Source organism: Malus sylvestris, chromosome 5 (genome assembly GCF_916048215.2).
Source record: "Malus sylvestris chromosome 5, drMalSylv7.2, whole genome shotgun sequence".
NCBI classification, from domain to species: domain Eukaryota; kingdom Viridiplantae; phylum Streptophyta; class Magnoliopsida; order Rosales; family Rosaceae; genus Malus; species Malus sylvestris.
The window spans coordinates 9,666,920-9,687,895 of NC_062264.1; the positions used below are offsets into that span (position 1 = coordinate 9,666,920).

Here is a 20,976-nt window from a genome sequence, read left to right on the forward strand (position 1 = left end):
AAAATAATCCAAAATATATGGGCGGTGAATCTAGATTAGCCTAACTAAGCCTAACTAAGACGGTGATTTTGATGAAAATTTATGATCACCTTACCTCCAAAAACACCAAAGTACTTTACATTCAATGCTACCAGCTTTGAGAGTGAAAAATGGCCTTCGACATCTTTGATAGAATATATAATATCGTTTGTTAAAAAAAAAAACAACTCGGATTCGGGTATACTTAGCTTGCAACTACTGAGGGAGACAACAAATTATAAAGCAGTTAAGCGATTCCTGTCGACAACTTTCGCTTGGTTCAGCACGAGACACACCAACGACCACTGAAGAAGAACGCAGAGAGAAAGATCGGAGATCCCAAACTTCTTCTAAGATATTGCGACGACGTCGTCCCAGATCCACGCTCCATAATGTCTTCAACATTCAGTGGCGATGAAACGGCGCCGTTCTTCGGCTTCCTCGGCGCTGCTGCTGCCCTCGTTTTCTCATGTAACCAAACTCTAACTTCAATCTCGCTTTTTCTCTGTGTTTTTCTCTTTGCAATGTCTTTGGCTCCCGAGAAAGTTTAGATCTACTTTGAATTTGATCATCTGCTCCATTCGGCTGTCAATTGAACTTGGTTGTTATAATATCAAGGAAGTAAGTGAAGTTAACTTGGATTTTCTTGCTTAATTTTTGGTTAATTATCATTTGGGACCCTGAAAGTACAAATCTTTTGCTAGAAAGGAGCTAAATGTGACTATTATTATTCATTTAATGGTCAGATGATATGCTTTCTGGAGTTTGTTAACATGGATCTCAAACCCCATTACTCAAAAGAGGCTGATTGATCTGTTTCGCTTGGTTTATACATCATATGTTCATGCATTGCCCAAAATTTTAGAATTCCAAATATAGGTTTCGTGTGCTTGATATGACGGCGGCTTCGTTGGGGATTTTTTTTTTTAAGGTATGGGAGCTGCCTATGGCACAGCAAAGAGTGGTGTTGGTGTGGCATCCATGGGGGTGATGAGGCCTGAGCTGGTGATGAAATCCATTGTTCCGGTCGTTATGGCTGGAGTTTTGGGTATTTATGGCCTTATTATTGCTGTTATCATCAGTACTGGGATTAACCCAAAGGCCAAGTCATACTACCTCTTTGATGGTTATGCACATCTCTCTTCTGGTCTTGCTTGCGGTCTCGCTGGACTCTCTGCTGGAATGGCAATTGGTATTGTTGGCGACGCTGGTGTAAGGTATAAGTTCTGCCATTTGAGTGCATATGCATATACATAATTGTTTCTTGTTGCTTGCTGGTGTTTTTTTTTATTTTTTATTTTTTTGTATGCTATAGCTAGACGCTAAAAATTAAGTATCATTGGAGTAGATCCTGTACAAATTAGTACCCCTTTTTCTGTTTCTTTTCGATTAGTACTGTCCTTTTATCAAAGGCAGATAATAATTAGGGTGGCCATTTATCCTATAAACATGCTTTACAGCAGTGAACAAAGTTGATCTAACTGCACAAATAGCAATGGTGGTCTTTCTTGTTTCCCTTTCTTTTATATGTTTCTTACATCAACTTCTGGGTTATAGAGTTCGTTGGTCAGCTTTTAGTTACTCACTGTCACTATGAACCGAATTACTTAACCTATTGTTAATTCCGGAATTAATATGCAAAACAGATTTTCACAACAACAACAAAGCCTTTTCCCACTAAGTGGGGTCGGCTATATGAATCCTAGAACGCCATTGTGCTCAGTTCTGTGTCATGTCTTCCGTTAGATCCAAGTACTCTTAAGTCTTTTCTTAGGGTCTCTTCCAAAATTTTCCTAGGTCTTCCTCTAGCCCTTTGGCTTTGAACCTCTGTCCTGTAGTCACATCTTTGAACCGGAGCGTCAGTACGCCTTCTTTGCACATGTCTAAACCACCGTAACTAGTTTTCTCTCATATTTCCTTCAATTTCGGCTACTCCTACTTTACCTCGGATATCCTCATTCCTAATCTTATCCTTTCTCGTGTGCCCACACATACAACGAAGCATCCTCATCTCCTCTACACCCATTTTATGTACGTGTTGATGCTTCACAGCCCAACATTCTATGCCATACAGCATCGCCGGCCTTATTGACGTCCTATAAAATTTTCCCTTGAGCTTCAGTGGCATACGGCGGTCGCACAACACGCCGGATGCACTCTTCCACTTCATCCATCCAGCTTGTATTCTACGGTTGAGGTCTCCATCTAATTCTCTGTTCTTTTGCAAGATAGATCCTAGGTAGCGAAAGCGGTCGCTCTTTGGTATTTCCTGATCTCCGATCCTCACCCCTAACTCATTTTGGCCTCCATTTGCACTGAACTTGCAAAGCAGATTTTCACCCAAGACTAAATTTAAAGATAAAGAGATTGGTCTGATAGAGGATTATCATTAGTATTGTCATTGTAAACTGGAAATCCAAGGAAGGATATTAAACCTCAGAGTTCATTTTAATATGGAAAGTTGAAGTCCAATACAAGGATAGTAACTTAAAGCTGTGACAGATTAGAACAAAAATCAATGATAAATCTTGGTCTGGAAATGGATAGTGAAAACATTGTAAAATATTCATGGGCTGATAAATTTAATGTTTGTGGCAATGTGAAAAGTTATAAAGTCCAAGGTCAGAATAGTATCTTAACTCTAGTAAAACATATTTCGCTGAATATAGGTCCAAATGTCAATGTATGTTTGAAATGTAAGATGAAAATATCATTCTCAAGAACAACTATTGAGATTGATTCTTATTAGGGCTTGGAATCAGTTGAGATTTAATATTAAAGTTGTCTTTGACAACTAGTATGGTGTTTCGGTATAACTGTAATCTGTAGTGCCCTGAATATGATTCTAATGTCTCATGTGTATCTATCACACTTCTCAGAAAGTAGTAACAGTGACGGAGTTTGTAACTAGTATAATTTGGTAGACAACTGGTATAGTGTTTTACTCTAATTTGGCAGCGTGGGTCAATAGCAGTAAACATGAAAAGATGGCTCGTAAAGTTTTCATGGCTCTGTGAAGCTAGTTTTCATCACTTGAGAGCAGAAGTGCAGAACAACTAAAGTTTTTATTGGTTGTTGTGCTTCATAGATATCCCCTAATCTTTCCTTAAATGTTTCTATGTGATTTGAGATCGATAATCCTCTATAGTCTCCACATGGTAGTCTCGACCTAATTATAATTAGTGAAGCACCTCCGGAGTAACCGAGCTTGTTTTGCAGAGCTAATGCACAGCAGCCAAAACTCTTTGTTGGGATGATCCTCATTCTCATCTTTGCTGAAGCACTGGCCCTGTACGGCCTCATTGTTGGCATCATCTTGTCTTCTCGATCAGGGCAATCCAGAGCGGACTAAGAAGTGACCGTGCATCATTGATTGCTTATTAATAGCACTTCAAGGGGAAAACTTTTGGCTGCTCTCAGGTTGGTGGTTCGGTGCTGCTCGCTGGTTTCGGAAGATTATGTTCGTGCAAGTAACGGCCCCTGCCTAGTAGTTGTAAGATTGAGGTTTTCATTCAACAGAATAAAAGCTTTTGAAGCTGTTAAGGTTTTTTCATCTTTTGGTGTATTTTTCCGCGAGAAGTATATGACCTGGTATAGATCCATAATTCTAAAACTAGTGCATGTTCATGGATAGAATTCACTTTTATCAAATTCACGTTATTGTAGCAATATTATTATAGGAATCAAACTTAAGGTACCTAATTCCTTGTATTTGTAATGTGGCAGCACATCTAGTGACCTCTTTCGCCTTATGGGAGGGGGCTCTTATGAATGAGACTATTTTAAGCCAATGGTTATTTTAACGCTTTGGCTACTGATGTAAACATGTCCATTCGAATCTAATAAAATTCTTTACTTTAATAAAAAAAAATTTAACAAAAGTTCCTATGTATATGAATCAACTCGCTTAAACTACTGTGAAGGGATTAAACACCATTAATTTTAGGACACGAAGGTAATTATATTGCACCCTTGTAATTGGGCATGTAATAGTTTGGTCCCTTTCTTTTTAGGAGAATTTAGGTTCTCATTCCTTTTTTTGCTACTTCATTGATTAAAACCTTATTCATTTTCAATTTTTGATCAAGATCCCTTAGGAATTAATAAAAGTCATTAATTATTTTAATACTAAAATATTTTTTATTTCTAAATATATTCATTTAGTGTTACATTTGGTAAATTTATATTTATGGATAAATTTTTTATCATATATTTTTATTTTTAGTTTGTACTCATTTTTAATTTGCAAGCCTTTTTCAATTTGTACCAATTTTCTTTTCTGTTTTAATTTGTACCCATATATTATAATATTAACTTCTTTTTGTGCCCATATTTTTTAAAGTTTTATTTGTACTTGTACCCATATTTTTTAATTTATTTGTTCCCATTTTAAATTTTGCTAAATGTACCCATTGTAACATTTCATATCGCCCAGGTGAGTGGATCATGTAAACCTTATATGTATATTCTCATCTCTACCTAGCACGAGGCCTCTTGCGCGAACTCGCTTAACTTCGGAGTTCCAATGGAACCTGAAGCCAGTGAATTGTCACATCCCGGCCCCAGCCCCCACCACATCCCGGGCTCGACTCCGCCGTAGAATGATATTGTCCGCTTTGGGTCCCGACCACGTCCTTACGGTTTTGTTTCTAGGAACTCACACAAGAACTTCCCAGTGGGTCACCCATCATGGAATTGCTCTCGAGCGAACTCGCTTAACTTCGGAGTTCCGATGGAACCCGAAGCCAGTGAGCTTCCAAAAGGCATCGTGCTAGGTAGAGATGAGAATATACATATAAGGCTTACAGGAGCTAATCCCTGGTCGGAGGTGTGCCGACGAGGACGTCGGGGCCCCTAAGGAAGGTGAATTGTAACATCCCACATTGCCCAGGGGAGTGGATCCTGTAAGCCTTATATGTATTTTCTCATCTCTACCTAGTACAAAGGCTTTTTGGGAGCTCACGGGCTTCGGGTTCCATCGGAACTCTGAAGTTAAATGAGTTCACGTGAGAGCAATCCCTTGATGGGTGACCCACTGGGAAGTTCTCGTGTGAGTTCTCAGAAACAAAACAGTGAGGATGTGGTCAGAGCCCAAAGCGGACAATATTGTGCTACGGTGGAGTCGAGCTCGGGATGTGATGGGGGTCCAAGCTGGGATGTAACACCCATGCTAATTATATGTATTTATTTTATGTTTTAAAATGTATCAGTAGTTATTTTGTAAAATATGTTAGTAATTATGTGGGTACATTGTTTCTTGCTATAATTTTGTGAAGAACAATACTACTCTAATATTTGTTTTTAAGCATTTATTATATTTTAAAAATATTATTTGAATTTTTTAAAATGTCATGATTTGTGGGACATTAAATGCATAAATGCATGAGTTAAATCTTTTAAATGATGTTAAGGACCTCAATCAATGTCACAGCCCGTCCCGAGATTTTCTTATTCAGGACGTGAAATGACGGAATTGCCCTTAACGGGCATTAAGGTATGTGGGTGTGTGACATTTTTTGGTCAAATCTTAGATATGTTTTGGAAGAAAATAAATAAGATAAGTTGGCTTATTAATTTGGTTCTTGTTATTTTGGTTAGGGATTTAAAAAAAAAATGGATGGTGTGGATTGAATGTGGACATTTAAACCCTCACACTCTCCCTTTCTCTACCCGTAGCTCTCTCTCTCCTCCATCTCGACGCACCCTCTCTCTCACACCCATATTGTACGGCCTCACCCAAAATCCCCCAAAACTCAGTGGATCGAGGTAACCAAGGTAAGAATCTTCATCCTTGAGATGTTTTGAGTTGATTGGTACTGGTTTTAGGACGTAGAACCTTCGATTTCACGTGAATCTGAAACCCCCATTTTTGGTCACTGTTCATGCACATGTGAAATGTTGTGTTTCAGGGAATTCTAAGCTTATAGTGAGCTTAGTGAGGTCCCAAGGAAGCTCGCAGTGCTTCGTTTGAAGGATTTGGACGTCGGGATCACGAGGGTTAAGTTTGGCCGGTTTTGCTTGAATTTTTCCGGTGAGATTTAGTTGTTTTTAAAGCTTAAAAGTAGTGTATCGTGATTCTACATGTTTGGGGCTTCATTTTGGTATAAAATACGAAGAAAATGGTTGAGAAACGAAGGAGAACGAGACGTTCAAGGTTTGGCCGGAAACCGGCCGCCGGAAAGTTCAGTCCGGCGAGCCCGAGGTTGAAGATGGTGCGCATGGGGGCGCGTGTCCCCGTGCCTGTCCTGGCGCGTGGGGGCTCGTGCGGCCTCCAAAAATTTTTCTAAAAATTACTCGACGTCCGTGACGTCGAGTAGGTCGATGTGGTATATTCATATACCCAATTTGAGCATCGTATGAGAAGTTATTTCGAATTGTTGGTTATGTGTTTAAATTAACGTTTTTATAGTTGTTTCGCATATAGGTGACACTTATCCCGAGGACGAGCGCATCCAGGGACGTCACGGGGGTTACGACCCATCGACTTATCAGTGAGTGGGCAGTTTTGTTTTCGTATTACCTATATACAACTGTTTTTCCCAGAAAATACGTTTATATGAAAATTATGATTTAAATTGCCATGCATGAAAATGTTGAGATATTTAGTTTAATAATTGATGCATATATATGTTAATTGACGCGGTGGACGCACAAGTGAGTTTTTATATTATTCAGATGAGTTATTTTATGAGAATTGCATTGAAAGCTCATAACCTGCACCCTAGGTGTTAGTGCTTATATGATTATTCACCACACCGCACGCTCGTCTTGGATCCAAGTAGGTGGATGTCGTACAAACCATGTGAGGGTTCCGACATGCTAGTCGTATAGATCACTAGATGTGATTCCGACTAGTGGGTGACCTTAGTTATGCGCGCTGATGATTGATGAGAGAAGCACTAGAGCGTATTTATACACCTTTCATCGTACAGACTACTATACGTAGTTCCGAGTGATGTGCAGTGTAGTGCCGTATAGGTCACCGTGGTGACTCCGGCTGAGTGGGATGTTGAGCTTTAGAATCAGCCGTACAAGACCATTGTAGGGTCTCCGGTTGATTTATTATTTCACCTGATTGATATTGATGCATTTCTGATTATATTTGGCATGTCGTGGCATATTATCTCTGAGATGTTATGTTGATGGATATGAGCTAAGTTTTGATGATATGTGTATATATATGTTTATATACTATTTTTCTGGGAAAGTATACAGGTTTTACGGTGAGGGGTTAGAAATGTTTTAAATGAAATGTTTTGGAAAATCTTTGATTTTACTGACCCACTCATCTTTGTTTTGCGCTCCTCCAGGTTCTAGTTAGCAGTTGGTGGCTCTCGAGGTCTTTTTCGGCATTCTGACAGACGTTCTGCATGTAGGACTCACCTGTGGGTGATGTATTTTATTTTGGTCCTACTTGACTGCACTTAAACCTATGCTCTGAATTTATGTGGTTACTTTATAACTCATCCTTTTATTCTAGTAGGTGGTTCTACTAGAGATTGGTTTGAATTCCTTCGTATTCTGTTATATCTTGCTTCCGTGTCGCACTTATGGTTACGTCACGCTCACGTGACGGCCAACATGCCTTGATCCTCTGGGTCGGGATGTGTCAATCAAAATATTTAAACTAACAAAGTTTCAGTCTAACAATTGGGTTGATTAGGGATCGAAAGCAAAATGAAAATTTGGTTTCCATCCCTCTTTTTCAACTCCATTAATTGAAACCTTATTCATTTTCAATTTTAATCAAGGTCCATTGGTTTTAATAAACATCATTAATTATTTCAATAATAAAATATTTTACATATCAATATAATTAAATTTTATTTCTAAATTATTCATTTAGTGTTTAGAAACGTTACATTTAATATATTTATATTTATGGCTAAATTTGGCATCATATATATGTATTTAGTTTGTACCCATTTTAATTTGTAACCTTTTTTCTTTTTAAATTGTGCCAATTTTCTGTTCAGTTTTAGTTTGTACTCATATATTAATTTCTTTTTGTGTCCATATTTTTCAAACTTTTATCTGTACTCATATTTTTTTGACACCATAATTTATTAACAATGTACCCATTTATTTTTAAAAATGCACCACTTTGTTATATGAAAAATGTCCTGTTTGTACCATACTTGACCAATCCCGAAACTACTGAGCACCGGTCAACGTTATACCGTCAAGGACCTAGAAGAGCTTCCCTTCAACCAGGAGGCCAATCACAATGCGACACGTGTCGACATCAGAAGCCAATCACAGCTCGACACGTGTCAACATCAGAAGCCAATCACAACACGACACGTGTCAATGTTAGAACAAAACTAGAAACTCTCTTCTATAAATAGGGATCATTCTCCCACAATAATCTCTAATGTCATTTTGTACTAAACTATTCATTAGAACTCACAAAATGAGAGCTTGAACCTATGTATTTGTGTAAACCCTTCACAATTAATGAGAACTCCTCTACTGCATGGACGTAGCCGATCTGGGTGAACCACGTACATCTTGTGTTTGCTTCCCTGTCCCTATTCATTTACGTACTTATCTTCACTAGTGATCGAAGCAACCAAGCGAAGGTCACAAACCTGACACTTTTTGTTGTACCAAAGTCCACGCTGATTTTGTGCATCAACATTTGGCGCCGTCTGTGGGAAAGACACTTACTCCCACTCTCTTCAGCTTTGTTAAGCTGGTTTCCACCACTCGTACACTTTCTTTTGGCCAAACATCTCTCTCCAACATGGGGAGCGAAATAAGCCATAGCACACAGAATGACACCCCCATTGGACCTAGTATGAACCAACGAAAGCAGGAAGGAAATAGAGTTACTCTTCAAGCTAAAGTCGATGAGTTAGAAGCTCAGAACAACAAGATAGTGATAAGGAACGAGGTCCTCCAGGAGCAGTATGAAAAACTTTTCGAGATGCTTCACGAGGCTAGGCATGCTCAAGCACACAAGCTCGTCGCCCCTGCTGAGGTCAACAATCATCTGAATGCCCCCCAACACCGAGGGTCACCGATATCCAACACGGACATCCCTGATAGGGATCGAGCTACACATCAATGTGATAATCAACATGAGACTTCTCTCAACCCAGCTGCTTCAACCTGAAACAGAAGGAGTAGAGGAAAACACCTCCTCACAGAATGAGTGGAAGGATCAAAAGTCGTCTATCGCGATTGTCGAGACTTCCTAAAGCAACGTCGGGAGAATCCCATCCACATAAGCTCGAAGATCAATGACCCAAGAGTTTCTGAAAGACTCGGTCCTCTCCCACGACCCAAGCCAGCAGTTAATCTAGGGAATGGGCAACAAGTCCCAGAAGAACATGAAGGTACAGGGGACTCGGAAATGTTTCGACATACTCACTCTAGGAGTTAGTGTGACGAGTCCAAGGAAAAATCATGCTATCTTGATCAAACTTTCCTACTTCCAAGAGGCGATGGGGACTTACGGAAGAAAACTTCAGTGATGCACGACTCCACTCAGGACCCCCTCGTCCTACAGCTCTTGGAGGAAGTAAACAAGTTGAAGGCTGAACGTCAAGCCGAGATACCTGACTGGAACCAACCCAGGCCTGGCCCCCTCACAAGAAGGATCCTCAACACCCCCCTCAAAGCGAAGACAAAGCAGAAGCTTGACTTACAACTCTATACTGGAAGGGAAGACCCGATTGAACACTTTAACCTCTTTGAGTCCACCATGGTATACCGGAGACACACCGATGAAGAACGGTGCCTTCTCTTCCCTTCCACCCTCTCTGCCGGAACTTTAAACTGGTATTGCCGTCTTCCACCCGAGATAGTAGACTCATTTGAAGAGTTAAGGAAGTTGTTTGTCTCTCAACACATCTTCCAGACCGATCGCTTGCATTCCGCAGATGACTTGTACACTATTCGCCAGAAGCCGGACGAGTCATTACGAAAGTATGCTGGCCGCTTTAGCCATGAGTATTCCCGCTGCGCTGAGGCAGATGACAAGACCGCCCTCAAGGCCTTCACGGCAGGCTTACGTGACTGTTTCTTCAAGTACATGATCAATGCCAACACTTGGAAGACTTACTCTGAGGTGATGGCACAAGCTTACAACCATGCCTCTGCCGAGGCAAAGACATATCAAGGGAAACCCCTACAGTCACCCCTTATCAGCAAGTAGGGAGTGGAGGCCAGATCCAACCGAATGAAAAGACCTCAACCTTCCAAACGGTAGCAGCACACCCCTCGGCCTCATTTAATGCTTCGCCAAGTCAGCAGACATATCAATCCCAAGGCAAAAGGAAAGATTTCCATCCTTACCAATCTCATTTTAATAAAAAGAATAAGGGGCACTATCACGATAACTCAGTATATCGTCACAATAACACCTATCCCCAGGCAGTTAACACATTGGGCCAATCGCGTGTCAAGACAGGCCCTACCCCGAGGTATGAGACATACACACCTTTGAACGCTACATGCGCGGCCATCTACCCCAGTATAGCTTACATGATACCAAAGCCAAAGCCAAGGCAGCCAGATTACAAGTCCACGAAGAACACGGGTGTGTTTTGCTGCTACCACGAGTATAATGGCCATGACGGCGAGAAATGCATCATCCTCCGTGATCATATCGAAGCTTTGGCATGTGAAGGAAAAATTGATCAGTTCCTCCTTCACCCTCCAAGGGATAACCGTAACCAACGCCAGGTGAATGTGATATACTCCATAAGCGGCGGCACACCCATGTCCGAATCTTCCAATAGGGCCATGAAAAACAGTGAACGAACTTTGAGACATGGCCATCAAGTGTTTCACATGGAAGACATCAGGGGAGGCAAGTATAAAAAACCTAACTGGGATCCAATATGTTTCTACCCTGAGGAAGAAAGAGGTATCATCTACCCTCACAACGATCCGTTGATCGTGGAGGCTCACATAGCAAATTTTGATGTGAAACGAATCCTGATAGACACAGGTGCTTCAGTCAATATCATGTTTGCTGAAGCTTTCAAGGCACTTAATGTAGCTGAACACTTGCTCGATAGCTCGATTTCTCCTCTGATAAGCTTATCTGGCGATATCGTGCAACCTTTAGGGAGTATACACTTACCCTTCACCATTGGTACAGACCCCTACACAGCTAATATTACCACTAACTTCCTAGTGGTCAATTGTCCGACGGCATACAATGTCATCTTTGGGCGCACAGGCATCAATGATCTCAAGGCCATGGTATCCACACATATGTTGTTGATGAAGTTTCCAACCCCTTTCGGTAATGGATACATCAGGGGAGATCAACTTAGTGCTCGATCATGTACAACACTTCAGTTAAGCAACAACACCTGCCTGTCCCCAAGGAGACCCTTTCTATACATAACCAGGTAGTAAAGACCAGTCCAGATGAAGCCAACTCGGATCTTCATGATGGCAACAGTCAACCCGACGACCCTCGAGATGACTCATTCACCCAGCAAGCACAACCCGCTGAAGAGTTAGAGAATGTCTCTATCTCCAAAGACCATCCAGATCGCATGGTGAAGATTGGCACCACTTTGTCACCACCCCTTCGGTTGTCGCTGATCTCCTTTTTTGCAAGAGAACGCCGAGGTCTTCGCTTGGTCATATAAAGATATGCCGGGCATCTCTCCCGATATCATCTGTCACCACTTGAGTATTGATCCCAAGACCAAACCAGTAAAACAGAAGCGAAGATCTTATGATGTTGAACGATACGAGGCGATGAAAGCAGAAGTTGAAAAACTCAAGGACATAGGTTTCGTCCGTGAAGTCAATTACCCAACATGGGTAGCAAGTGTTGTTCTTGTTAAGAAAAATCCGACCAAGGAAAGTCTCCTGCTTCAAAAGGTCTTGTGGAGAATGTGTGTCGACTACACCGACTTAAACAAAGGATGCCCGAATGATAGTTTCCCCCTTCCTCTCATTGATAGACTTATAGACTCTACGGTAGGGTGTGAGCTCTTGAGCTTCATGGACGCTTATTCAGGATACAACCAAATCCTCATGAACCCCTCAGACCAAGAACACACAGCCTTCACTACTGACAGGGGACTATATTGCTACAAAGTCATGCCCTTCGGTCTAAAGAATGCAGGAGCAACTTATCAGAGACTGGTCAATTCAATGTTCGCCGAACAGTTTGGGAAGAGCATGGAAGTTTACGTTGATGATATGTTAGTCAAGAGCAAACATGCTGACCAACACATCACCAACCTATCTGAAACTTTCACCATTTTAAAGAGGTATCGAATGAGGTTAAACCCCAACAAATGTGCCTTCAGTGTGGGCTCTGGCAAATTCTTAGGCTTCATGATTAGCCAACGAGGCATTGAAGCTAACCCTGAAAAGATCAAAGCAATCCTCGACATGAAAGAGCCAGTAACTTCAAAAGACATCCAAAGCCTTACTGGCAAGGTGGCAGCCTTAACCAGATTCATCTCTAAGGCCACAGAAAGATGTGCTCATTTCTTCAAAACACTCAATGGAAATAAGAAGTACATTACATGGACGAAGGAATGTGCCAAGGCATTCAGGAACCTCAAAGAGTACATAAGTAAAGCCCCTCTGCTCTCCAAACCAGAAGTTGGTGACACTCTCATTATCTATCTATCGGTTTCAGCTTCAGCAGTCAGTTCTGTTCTTATTCGAAATGACAGTGGTGTCGAACGGCCCGTCTACTATGCTAGCAAGGCCCTACAAGATGCGGAGACACGATACTCCAACATTGAGAAATTAACTCTAGCATTAGTCATGTCTGCTCGAAAACTTCGCCCTTATTTCTAAGCACACGCCATCATCGTGCTTACCAATCACCCTCTTCGACAGATACTCCAGAGTCCTGACATGTCTGGGCGAATGATCAAATGAGCGATAGCATTGAGTGAGTTTGACATCTCCTACCAACCAAAACCAGCCGAAAAGGGTCAAGCAGTAGCAGATTTCATCGCCGACTTCACGTATCCTGTTGACATTGCTTCTACACCTGAAGCAATAGCTTCATTACCATCGGAAGCTCAGAAGATAGAATCAACAACCCCAGCATGGAGTCTGTATGTTGATGGCTCATCCAACCAACAGGGCTGCGGAGCAGGATTAGTCCTCACTACCCTGACAAAGTGGCGATAGAATACGCTATTCGTTTCAAATTCAAGGCATCGAATAACGAGGCCGAATACGAAGCCCTTCTAGCAGGCTTACGTTTGGCCAAGCATCTTGGAGTTAAACAAATTGATATCTTCAGTGACTCCCAATTAGTGGTCAACCAAGTCACGAACAACTTTGATGCTAAGGATAGCTCCATGGCAGCATATCTTGCGCAAACACGACTTTTGCTCAAGCACTTCCACTACCAGATCACCCAAGTTCCTCGAACGGTAAACAGTCATGCAGACGCTTTGGCCCGCCTCGCCTCGGCAGTGGAAGACAAGATTGGGAGAAAAATTCATGTCGAATTGTTGGCAGCACCAAGCACCATGGTCGCGGAAGTGTGCAATTTACAACAAGGAGATAGTTGGATCACCCCAATTTATAAATTCCTTGCCCATGGCACCCTCCCAAATGACAAAGTCCAAGCTAAGCAGATTCGATACAAGTCTGCTCGCTACCTGATCATTAATGACCAACTCTACAAGCGCGGTTTTACCCTGCCCTACCTAAGATGCCTTACACCTGCGGAGGCGGAAATTGTCCTTCGGGAAATACATGAAGGAGTCTGCGGAGATCATGCTGGGTCTCGATCCCTAGCACATAAGACTTTTCGCCAAGGATACTATTGGCCAACACTCCACCAAGATGCCATCAGAATATCTCGCTCATGTGATAAGTGTCAACGCTACGCAACTATCCCTCACTCTCCTCTCGAGTCGCTCACTCCTATGATCAGCCCTTGGCCCTTCGCCCAATGGGGACTTGATTTGATCGGCCCAATGCCTGCAGGGAAGGGCAAGGTCCGCTATGCAATCGTTGCAGTTGACTACTTCACAAAGTGGGCTGAAGTAGAACCCTTGGCAACCATTACTGAGGGAAAAATAAAAGACTTCGTATGGAAGAACATCCTCTGTAGATTCGGCATTCCCAATGCGATAGTCACGGACAATGGGCGGCAGTTCGACAACAAGAAGTTCAAAATTTTCTGCTCTAAGTTCAACATCAACTTATGTTTTGCCTCTCCAGCCCATCCCCAGTTTAATGGACAAGTCGAGGCCGTTAACAAAATAATCAAGCGCACTCTGAAAACTAGCTTGGACAAAGCTAAAGGTTGTTGGCCAGAATTCGTACCCCAAGTTCTTTGGTCATACCGCACTTCATATCGGACTTCCATAGGAGAAGCAGTTGTCCCGGTTGAGCTTGAGCAAGCAACATACCGAATCCAGAATTACATGCAGAGTGAGAACGACAAACAACTCACCCTCAACCTGGATCTAGTCGAGGAACACAGAAATCAGGCTCACCTGAGGAATGTCGCCTACAAGCAGCGCATTTCCAACTACTACGACTCAAAGGTCAAACCTCGCTCTTTCAAAGTGGGAGACTGGGTACTGAAGAAAAGATTACTCTGTGATAGGGTCCCGAGTGAAGGAACACTCAGTTCTAACTGGGACGGACCGTTCGAGGTCGTCGGCATCAGCCGCCCTGGCTCCTACAAGCTCAGAAACTCCGACGGCAAGACCCTTGGCCATCCATGGAATGCTGACCACTTGAAGTACTATTACAAATAGACTCACATTGTACAAGTGTTAAGCTACAGCCGTTCGGCATCCTATGTAACAAAGACCATTTGGTATGAATTCAATAAAGAGGTGATTTAGCCAACTCGGCCATAAACTCTTTTACATTCTGAGCAATGAAACACTCAAGTGTTGAAGCTTCAACGCAAATGTTTCCAATACAAAACAAAATCTAAGTATGTGTCAACAAGACTATACAAAGGATCTACATCATACATTCCAATACATTCATACATAAACATCATACATTCCAACATTCCAACACATTCATACATAAACATCATACATTCCAATACATTCATACATAAACATCATACATTCCAACACATTCATGCATAAACATCATACATTCCAACACATCCATACATAAGCCAACTGTGCTTCGAAAGGATTCAACACACTTTGTGTCATTCGACATTTGCCACAATGTGCCTCGACACCTTGCCCTTATTCTCACCAACTAGGTGATGAAGGAACTCACCTTCGTACCACCAACTAGGTGATGAAATGTACAACCCGTACTCTAATATTATTTGGAAACTTGCCACCCTTATCACCAATCAGGTGAAGAATGAACTCATCTTCATGCCACCAACCAGGTGATGAAATGTACAACGCGTACTTTCCTTCATGCCACCAACCAGGTGATGAAATGTACAACGCGTACTCTCCTTCATGTCACCAACCAGGTGATGAAATGTGATGAAAGGTGATTAAGGAATTCACATTCGTACCACCAACCAAGTGATGAAAGCAACCCACCATTCATTCCACTAACCAGAAGACGAGTGGTACAACTTGTACATGTGAACTCCTAGCATTCACAAATAATAAAAAACCATCAAGCTTTACAACTCAACTAGGGGAGCACTTATGCCTAACAAGAGCTATAGTCACCAACAAAGTCTTATTGCAAGCCAACAATGGCTTCAGTGCATGGTATACGAAGATCAAGCTCTTCAGCCCTCTTGCATCTGCTTCAGACATTTCTCCTCTGTAACAATGCAAACACTACAACTCATAGAAAGCTTCAAACGCTCTTGATCAAGATTGTTTGAAGCAAATTCAATTTATATGGTTCATCCAAACCTTCGACTACTACAAGATGTGGCTTGCATCACAATCTCTCGCTTAATAGTATGGAAGCAAAATTTGTATACGTTGTCTCTCCCACATTTTCAAATTTCTAGTTTTCCCAAAAAAAAACAAAAAAACAAAAAAACAAAAAAAAAACAAAAAAAAACAAAAACAGAGGAAATTGGAAATTGGGAAATTCAACAAAGCTTCATCAATGGAACACAACTACAATCCTCAAAAGCTTTGCACTATCTTCATCAAGATAGTGTGAAGCAAAATCAATTTATGGTGCCAACAAAAGCTTCATCAATGGAGGACAAATATCAATCTCAAAAGCTTTGCACTATCTTCATCAAGATAGTGTGAAGCAAAATCAATTTATGGTGCCAACAAAAGCTTCATCAATGGAGGACAAATATCAATCTCAAAAGCTTTGCACTATCTTCATCAAGATAGTGTGAAGAAAAATCAATTTATGGTGCCAACAAAAGCTTCATCAATGGAGGACAAATATCAATCTCAAAAGCTTCGCACTATCTTCATCAAGATAGTGTGAAGCAAGATCAATTTATGGTGCCAACAAAAGCTTCATCAATGGAGGACAAATATCAATCTCAAAAGCTTTGCACTATCTTCATCAAGATAGTGTGAAGCAAAATTAATTTATGGTGCCAACAAAAGCTTCACCTATAAAGCTTCAACCCCAAAGCTTCACCTATAAAGCTTCAACACCAAAGCTTCACCTATAAAGCTTCAACACCAAAGCTTCACCTATAAAGCTTCAACACCAAAGCTTCACATATAAAGCTTCAACACCAAAGCTTCACCTATCAAGCTTCAACCCCAAAGCTTCACCTACAATACAAAATTTCAACACCAAAACATATAAAAGCTTCACACACTCTTCATCAAGATAGTGTGAAGCAAAATCAATTCATGGTGCCCAACAAAGCTTCAACCTCAAAGCTTCACCTACAAAGCTTCAACACCAAAGCTTCACCTACAAAGCTTCAACACCAAAGCTTCACCTACAAAGCTTTAAAATATATATATATTATTTTTATTTTTTCGGAAATTCCAAAATTCAAAAATCTGGAAATTTGAAAATTCAAAAAAAAAAAAAAAAAAAAAAATTGCCTAGGCCTCCTTTTCTTTGGGCCTAACAACTTTCATAACAAATATATATGAAGAAGGAGTTTTGGGCTACCACTTAGAAAGGAAATGCCTCATTCGTCAACTCCCTTGACCAGAGACTTGGGGGACTCCTACCATATGCTACTGCACCTTGATACTCGGAAGTCTCACGACCACTTAGTGACTTGGATTTTTCAAGTCTCCAAACGAGAAGTTTTCCTCACTCGGGAAATTAAGGGAGCACTACCTCAACCTACATGCTTCACTCACAAAGTTTCAACAAACAAGCTTCAACAAAAGGAAAAATTCAAAGAACTTAGTGAAGAAGGCCTTGGTGTATTTAACACAATACGTTGAAATGAAGCAAATCTTGTTTATTGATATTCCCGATAAGTTACAAATATGTACATATACATGAATCAAAATAAACAAACAAGAGGGAGCCTTCACAAAGGTTGCTTAGGGGAAGTCTCAGCAGTCGGTAGAGCCCCAGAAAGAGAAAGCACCGGAGGGTGGTTATTCGAAGCCTCAGTACTGGAAAGAACCCCAGAAGGAGGAGGCATTGGAGGTTGATCATTTGGAGTTTCATTATGCGGTACAGCCCCAGAAGACGAAGGCAATAAATGCCTTTGGAACAAACCCACAAACCTTTTATGATCAAGTAAAGCCTGACCATTAGATTCCTGCATCTGGTCAAGTTTCCTCTTCATGTTTGTAGCATAGTCATGCGCGAGCCTGTGCAACTGTTTATTCTCATCCTTGAGCCCTCTAATCTCCTGTTTGAGACTTATCACTTCAGCAGCCAATGATTCAACTTGGCGGGTTCTAGCAAATAGGCGTTGGGCCATATTAGACACAGAAGCTGCACACTGAACACTAAGAGCCAGAGAATCCTTAACAGCCAACTCATCAGACCGTTTGGAAAATAGTCTGTTATCTCTGGGAGTGAGAAGGTTCCTGGCCACCACCGCAGCGGTCATATCATTCTTCATCACAAAATCCCCAACGGTAAGAGGACCAGTAGAGGATATGAAGGATGGGCGCCATATGTTGTCTGGAGAAGGCGTGGCTGCCTCTTCTCCAAGGTTCAAGTCAAAACGACGGTCGGAGGGGCCAGACATTTTCAAAGGTGTTGAAGAGAGAAGAGGTCAGATAAATCAAGATCTTAGAAGTGCAAGAAGGGAGCTTCTACTGGTGGAGATTCAGGTGTGCTGTGGAACTTAATGCCAACCTCTATAAAAATCTGCACTCGACGGAGCTTCAGAAATCGAAGAGGCGTTTGCTTTCTCAAAAGCTGGGCTGCTCAGAGACCACGAGGGCCGATCTCAAAAATCGAAGAGGCGCTTCCTTTCTCAAAAGCTGGGCTATTTAGAGACCACAAGGGCCGATCTCAGAAATCGAAGAAGCACATGCTTTTTCAGCCTCGTCAGCACCTGTCACATGCACACTCAGCTTTGCGGAAATTACGGGCAATTTGTCGAAGATTTCTGGTGAAGTAGAAAGCACATGAATCTTACTGTTCAATCACCACTCTCCACACGCACCATCAACTCCTCGGGTACCACATATAACTTTGCCAAAGATCTCTGACAAAGTTTAGGCACGAGAATTTCGAAGTTCCAGCTACCCTACTATTACCCACAAGGGTAAAGGAACAGCACCACTGCTTGACAACTGGAAAGTCCCTATGTGTGTCGACCTCCGTGTTCCGTGGCAAGACAGGCTAGCAAGAATGTCCAACCTTTACTCACATTCGAGAAAAGACTCTTAACATAATTACTTTCTCATAAACCGAAGCGGCACCGCTTTCCGAATCTCGAGAGCCAGATCCCCGACGGGATTGCTTGTTCGAAAACCGAAGAGGCACAGCTCTCAGAACTTCGAGAGCTAGATTTCCTTAGATAAAGCTTGTCTGTAATCTTCACATGCAACATCAGCTTTCCAGATACCACATACCACTTTTTCAAAGTGCTCTGACAAAGTTAAAACACGTGAAGTCGGTAGCTCCCACTACATTGTTGTGACCAAGAAGGGTAAAGGAATAGCATTACTACTTGTTATTGGGAAATCCTTATATACATCGACCTCCATCCTCAACGGACAGGCAAACCTACACAAATGCTCAACCCTTTCTCGCATTCGAGAATGCACCCTCAACATAACCTCTCGAAATACTCAGCTTTATTTTCCCCCGATAATACCTCAGCAAATAAGCCACACCAAGAACAAGAGTATCTCATATCATCATGGTCGAAAGCAAGAGTATCCCATATCATGCTTTCTCCATGTCCTTGTCTTCGTCCTTGTCCACACTTGCAGGACAAAGAGAAAGAGAGCAGTCAGTCGGAACCTGAAATCAAACCTCCAATCTGGAACTGACTGCCTGAGACCTTTGCCTGGTTGCTTACTTAGCATTGCTCTCGAGAACTCATCCTCAACTGCTGTCAAGGTCATGAATTCCACCGGCACATACCTCATGACAGTTGATCAGATATTGGCTCTTTACACTGAAGCTGCCAAGCGTGGATGAGTCACTATGAAGGAATGTTCTGAAGGACCATTTAAACGCAAATGTTGCACACCACTTCTGCCATGCAAAAGATTGAAGCAGAAGGTTCAACGGTGAGCTGAAATAGATCACTACAGCACGACACCTTTCCATACCACATTCATTATTCCGTCAACAGCAAAAGTATCCCATATCATCAAGGTCGAACGTACTCTAGATTTGATGGACTTGTTTTGACCCTCAAATTCTTGAGTCGGCCTTATACTCTGAAGGGAACCAGAAAACCCTCCAGCACAGTTCAAGAATAAGCCTGTGGAAAGTTACTTCTTCAAAAGCAAAAGTATCTCATATCATCTCTTCTCCATTTGCTTCTCCTTATCCTGGCAGCTGAATGAGAGACAAGGAGAAGGAGAACAATCAACCGGAAGCCAAAGTCGAACCTCCGATCCTAGGTTGCTTGCTTGGAAGTTTGACTGCTTACCTTGTCTGTCACCTCTTTCGGCAGATCTCCTAGCTCGGCGACTTGGGGGACTCCTACTATAGGGTTTGTATCGCACTTGACCAAGCCCGAAACTACAAGTAAGCTTCAAGTGAAATTGATACATTACCTTGTGCATCTTCATCGGTTAAAGATACCATCCATGGATGGAGGAAAAGTACTTCCAGAGAAGATGCCACATCTACATATGAGACAGATAAGGCACGTGAAAATGATACCACACTTCAGTACTTAGAAGTTTCGTGATTACTCAATGGCTTGGATCTTGCAAGTCCCCAACCGAGGAGTTTCCCTCACTCGGGAACTTAGGGGAGCACTGTTTGTACCATACTTGACCAATCCCGAAACTACTGAGCACCGGTCAACGTTATACCGTCAAGGACCTAGAAGAGCTTCCCTTCAACCAGGAGGCCAATCACAATGCGACACGTGTCGACATCAGAAGCCAATCACAACACGACACGTGTCAATGTTAGAACAAAACTAGAAACTCTCTTCTATAAATAGGGATCATTCTCCCACAATAATCTCTAATGTCATTTTGTACTAAACTATTCATTAGAACTCACAAAATGAGAGCTTGAACCTATGTATTTGTGTAAACCCTTCACAATTAATGAGAACTCCTCTACTCCGTGGACGTAGCCGATCTGGGTGAACCACGTACATCTTGTGTTTGCTTCCCTGTCCCTATTCATTTACGTACTTATCTTCACTAGTGATCGAAGCAACCAAGCGAAGGTCACAAACCTGACACTTTCTGTTGTACCAAAGTCCACGCTGATTTTGTGCATCAACATGTCCCGAATTTTTTTTTTGTAAGTACCACCTCTTTTGTGTAAAATGTACCCATTGTTTTTTTTTATATGAAATGTACCCATTATATAAAACATATCACATTTTTTTGTATAAAATGTACCAACCTTTTATATGTAAAATGTATCGTATAAAAATTACCATTTTTTTGTATGTAAAATGTCATTAATATAAGTAATGACAAATGATGG

At 41.7% G+C, this 20,976-nt stretch overlaps 1 protein-coding gene and 1 long non-coding RNA gene across 2 annotated transcripts; both read left to right on the top strand.

Annotated features, from left to right (window-relative positions):
* Positions 1-146: 146 nt before the first annotated feature.
* LOC126624679 (V-type proton ATPase 16 kDa proteolipid subunit) lies at positions 147-3,809 on the top strand. The gene is made up of 3 exons (XM_050293767.1): positions 147-489; positions 950-1,235; positions 3,238-3,809. The coding sequence occupies exons 1-3, from the start codon at positions 411-413 to the stop codon at positions 3,368-3,370; spliced, it is 498 nt and encodes a 165-aa protein (XP_050149724.1). The 5' UTR covers positions 147-410; the 3' UTR covers positions 3,371-3,809.
* A 2,626-nt stretch (positions 3,810-6,435) lies between these two features.
* On the top strand, positions 6,436-7,545 carry LOC126624681 (uncharacterized). Its single transcript, XR_007624187.1, has 2 exons — positions 6,436-6,509; positions 7,329-7,545. It is a non-coding gene; the product is annotated as an uncharacterized LOC126624681 (long non-coding RNA).
* The last annotated feature ends 13,431 nt before the right edge of the window (positions 7,546-20,976 follow it).

Excerpts from the sequence above, each read along its gene's own strand:
- LOC126624679 (XM_050293767.1), top strand. The coding sequence starts at position 411 with ATGTCTTCAACATTCAGTGGCGATGAAACGGCGCCGTTCTTCGGCTTC. Across the intron at positions 490-949 it reads TGCTGCCCTCGTTTTCTCAT|GTATGGGAGCTGCCTATGGC; the intron begins GTAACCAAACTC and ends TTTTTTTTTAAG. Across the intron at positions 1,236-3,237 it reads GTTGGCGACGCTGGTGTAAG|AGCTAATGCACAGCAGCCAA; the intron begins GTATAAGTTCTG and ends CTTGTTTTGCAG.